The following is a 3632-nucleotide window of genomic DNA, read 5'->3' as shown; positions in this document are numbered from 1 at the left end:
TACATATATTTTAATATATATTATTACGTTTTATTGGATGTCTTTTACGGTTACTAGATATATGCACGTTTGATAGGCATTTAATTATGCGCGTTGAACATTTAGATTGAAAGTGAATTTTGCTGCTTTTCATGTTACTGTTACATGCTTAATATATTTGTATATATGTTAGGCACTTTTATAGGCATGTTATACACTTTATTAGGATTAAAGTGCGCGTGGAATATTTACTAATATTTTATATTAGTATAATAAATTTTGAATATTAATTATATTTATAATATAATTCTTATATTTAGATTAAATATAAGACCTAAAGATAATTTAATGTTTAGTGATAAATATAATTTTTAATAATTAGAGAGTAGCCACAGCATCTTTAATTAATTAAATTATATTATAAAGATCACGTTATTGAAACATTAATTGTAATTAATTATATATAATGTGATGAAATATACCCACATGATTTTCTTTACATTTGTATGATTAATTAGGATAAAATATTTATTATAATTCTTAAATTTCCCACAGGAATTAGGAATGTGATATAATTTAATAGTTTTATCATAAGGTTAAATGAGTCTAATTGAGTAAGACTTTAGCCCACAGGCAAGTTTTATGTTAATAGACTTATTGGTAAAGACATGTTTTACATTGGTAAAACATGATATTTATTTTAGTCTCAAATTTTGATAATGAACATGAAAATTTTGAATTTGCAGTTTCTCAATCTGTGAATATTTCTGATATCAAGTGTGGTATTCCCGAATTGAAAGGAGATAATTATAAGATTTGGAAGGAGAGAGTTCTTCTTCATTTAGGCTGGATGGACATAGATTATGCTATTAGAAAACCTGAACCACTGGGTATTACTGAGACTAGCAATTCAGATGCCATTGAACTTTATGAAAAATGGGAGAGGTCAAATCGTCTCTCCGTAACGTTCATAAAAACCAATATTTCCGCTGGAATCCGGGGTTCGGTTGATCAGTATGAGAATGTCAAGGATTTACTGAAGGCTATTGATGAGCAGTTTACGACATCTGATAAATCTCTTGCCAGCACTCTTATAATGCAGTTTTCATCCTTAAAGCTCACTGGAATTAGAGGAGTGCGTGATCATATCATGCGCATAAGGGACATTGTGGCTCAACTGAAAGCTTTGGAAGTTACCATGTCTGATTCTTTCCTAGTGCACTATATTTTGTGCACTTTGCCTCACCATTATGCTCCCTTTAAAATCTCTTACAACACACATAAGGACAAATGGTCTATTAATGAATTATTGACTATGTGTGTTCAAGAAGAAGAAAGGCTATTGATTGAAGAAGGGGAAAAGGTGAACTTGACTACTTCATTTAAGAATAAGAAGAACCAAGTTAATAAGAAGGGAAAGATTCCTGCTCAGCCAGTTATTAAGAAGGAGTCCAGATGTTTCTTTTGTAAAAAGAAGGGACACATGAAGAAGGAATGTCAAAAGTTTAAGGATTGGCTTGAAAAGAAAGGTAACTTGTTTGCTTTTGTCTGTTATGAATCTAATTTGACTAGTTTTAATCATAACACATGGTGGATTGATTCTGGTTCTACAATCCATGTTTCTAATACCTTGCAGGGTATGGAAAACCTAAGGAAACCGATGGGAAGTGAGCAACACATCTATTCAGGAAGCAAGATGAGTTCACATGTTGAAGCCATTGGGACGTGCAATTTAGTTTTAAGCAGTGGTTTTGTTTTATGTTTAGAAAAGACCTTTTATGTTCCTAGTTTTAGCAAGAACTTGATTTCTATTTCACAACTTGCACCTTTGGGTTTTTCATTTAATTTTATGGATTCTGGTTTTACTTTATTGAATAAATCCAAAGTTATTGGCTTTGGGGAATTATGCGATGGTCTTTACTTTATTAAATTGCAAAACAACGCTGCCTATAGTTCTATGCATGTTTCCGCTGGGTTAAAAAGATGTGTTATGAATGAGGATTCTTCTGTTTTATGGCACCGAAGATTGGGACATATCTCCATTGAGAGAATTAAGCGATTAGTAAATGAAGGAGTACTTAGTACTTTGGATTTTACTGATTTTGAGACTTGTGTGGATTGCATTAAGGGTAAGCAAACTAACAAGTCTAAAAGAGGTGCTAAGAGGAGTTCAAATTTACTAGAAATTATTCATACAGATATTTGTTGTCCGGATATGGATGCAAGTAGTCCGAAATACTTTATCACCTTTATAGATGATTACTCACGATACATGTATCTGTACTTACTTCGTTCTAAGGATGAAGCCTTAGATGCCTTTAAAGTTTTTAAAGTTGAAGTAGAATTGCAATGCAGAAAGAAAATTAAGATTGTGAGATCAGATAGAGGTGGAGAGTACTACGGTAGATACACGGAGAATGGACAAGCACCTGGTCCGTTTACTAGATTTCTTCAAGAACATGGGATTGTTGCCCAATATACCATGCCTGGCTCTCCAGATCAGAATGGTGTAGCAGAAAGAAGAAATCGAACCTTGATGGATATGGTGAGAAGTATGAGGAGTACTTCAAAACTTCCTCAGTTCTTGTGGACTGAAGCACTTAAGACGGCTGTGTATATAGTAAATCGGGTCCCAACTAAGGCTGTTTTAAAAACACCTTTTGAGTTATTTAAAGGTTGGAAACCTAGTTTACGACATGTACGCGTTTGGGGATGTCCGTCTGAAGTAAGAATTTATAATCCACAAGAGAAGAAACTAGACCCAAGGACTATTAGTGGGTATTTCATTGGATATGCTGAAAAGTCCAAAGGGTATAGATTCTATTGTCCAAATCATAACACTAGGATTGTGGAATCAAGAAATGCAAAGTTTCTTGAAAATGACTTGATTAGTGGGAGTGATTTAAATCAAGACGTTGATCTTGAAAAAGATCACTATGAAGCTCAAACCTCTCAATCAAATGAAAGATTGGTAGTCATTCACGCTCCTTCAGCTCAAAAGCGTATTGAACAACCAATAATTGATGTTCCACAAATTGCTGAAAATGATAATATAGATCAAGTTGTTAACGAGGAGCAACAAGTAAATGTTGAACAACCAGTTGAACAACAAGCTTCTCATCAAGATGTTGACACAACATTAAGAAGATCTACTAGAATCAGAAGACCAGCAGTTTCTAGTGATTATGAAGTGTATTTACAAGAATCGGATTACAACATTGGAGCCGAAAATGATCCTGAAACGTTTTCACAAGCCATGAGTTCTAAAGAATCAAACCTATGGTATGATGCCATGAAAGACGAGATGGATTCTATGGCATCCAACAAAGTCTGGGATCTCGTTCAGTTGCCTAATGGTGTAAAATCCATTGGATGTAGATGGGTTTTCAAAACCAAAAAGGACTCAAAAGGCAACATTGAGAGACATAAGGCAAGACTTGTTGCCAAAGGATTCACTCAGAGAGAAGGAATTGATTACACAGAGACATTTTCTCCTGTATCTAAGAAAGATTCCTTCCGAGTAATTATGGCATTAGTAGCTCATTTTGACTTTGAGTTACATCAAATGGATGTGAAAACAGCATTCCTTAATGGTGATCTGGAAGAAGAGGTTTACATGAAACAACCTGAAGGATTCTCTTCTAAAGGAAATG

At 33.9% G+C, this 3632-nt stretch overlaps 1 protein-coding gene across 1 annotated transcript; it reads left to right on the top strand.

Moving 5' to 3' along the window:
- Positions 1-598: 598 nt before the first annotated feature.
- Positions 599-1885, top strand: LOC148197814 (uncharacterized). The gene is made up of 2 exons (XM_088115212.1): positions 599-1508; positions 1616-1885. Exons 1-2 carry the CDS (start codon positions 668-670, stop codon positions 1648-1650), a joined length of 876 nt encoding a protein of 291 aa, XP_087971338.1. The 5' UTR covers positions 599-667; the 3' UTR covers positions 1651-1885.
- Positions 1886-3632: the final 1747 nt, after the last annotated feature.

This window comes from Vigna umbellata, chromosome 5 (assembly GCF_029865625.1).
Source record: "Vigna umbellata cultivar VRB3 chromosome 5, Vumbellata_1.0, whole genome shotgun sequence".
Lineage (NCBI taxonomy): Eukaryota > Viridiplantae > Streptophyta > Magnoliopsida > Fabales > Fabaceae > Vigna > Vigna umbellata.
Note: the sequence above shows the minus strand (reverse complement) of the source record. Positions and strands in the feature narration are given on the sequence as shown.

Bases quoted from the DNA above. Each gene is read 5' to 3' on its own strand.
- LOC148197814 (XM_088115212.1), top strand. From the start codon at position 668: ATGATATTTATTTTAGTCTCAAATTTTGATAATGAACATGAAAATTTT. The intron at 1,509-1,615 runs GTAACTTGTTTG...AATACCTTGCAG, and splicing joins GGATTGGCTTGAAAAGAAAG to GGTATGGAAAACCTAAGGAA.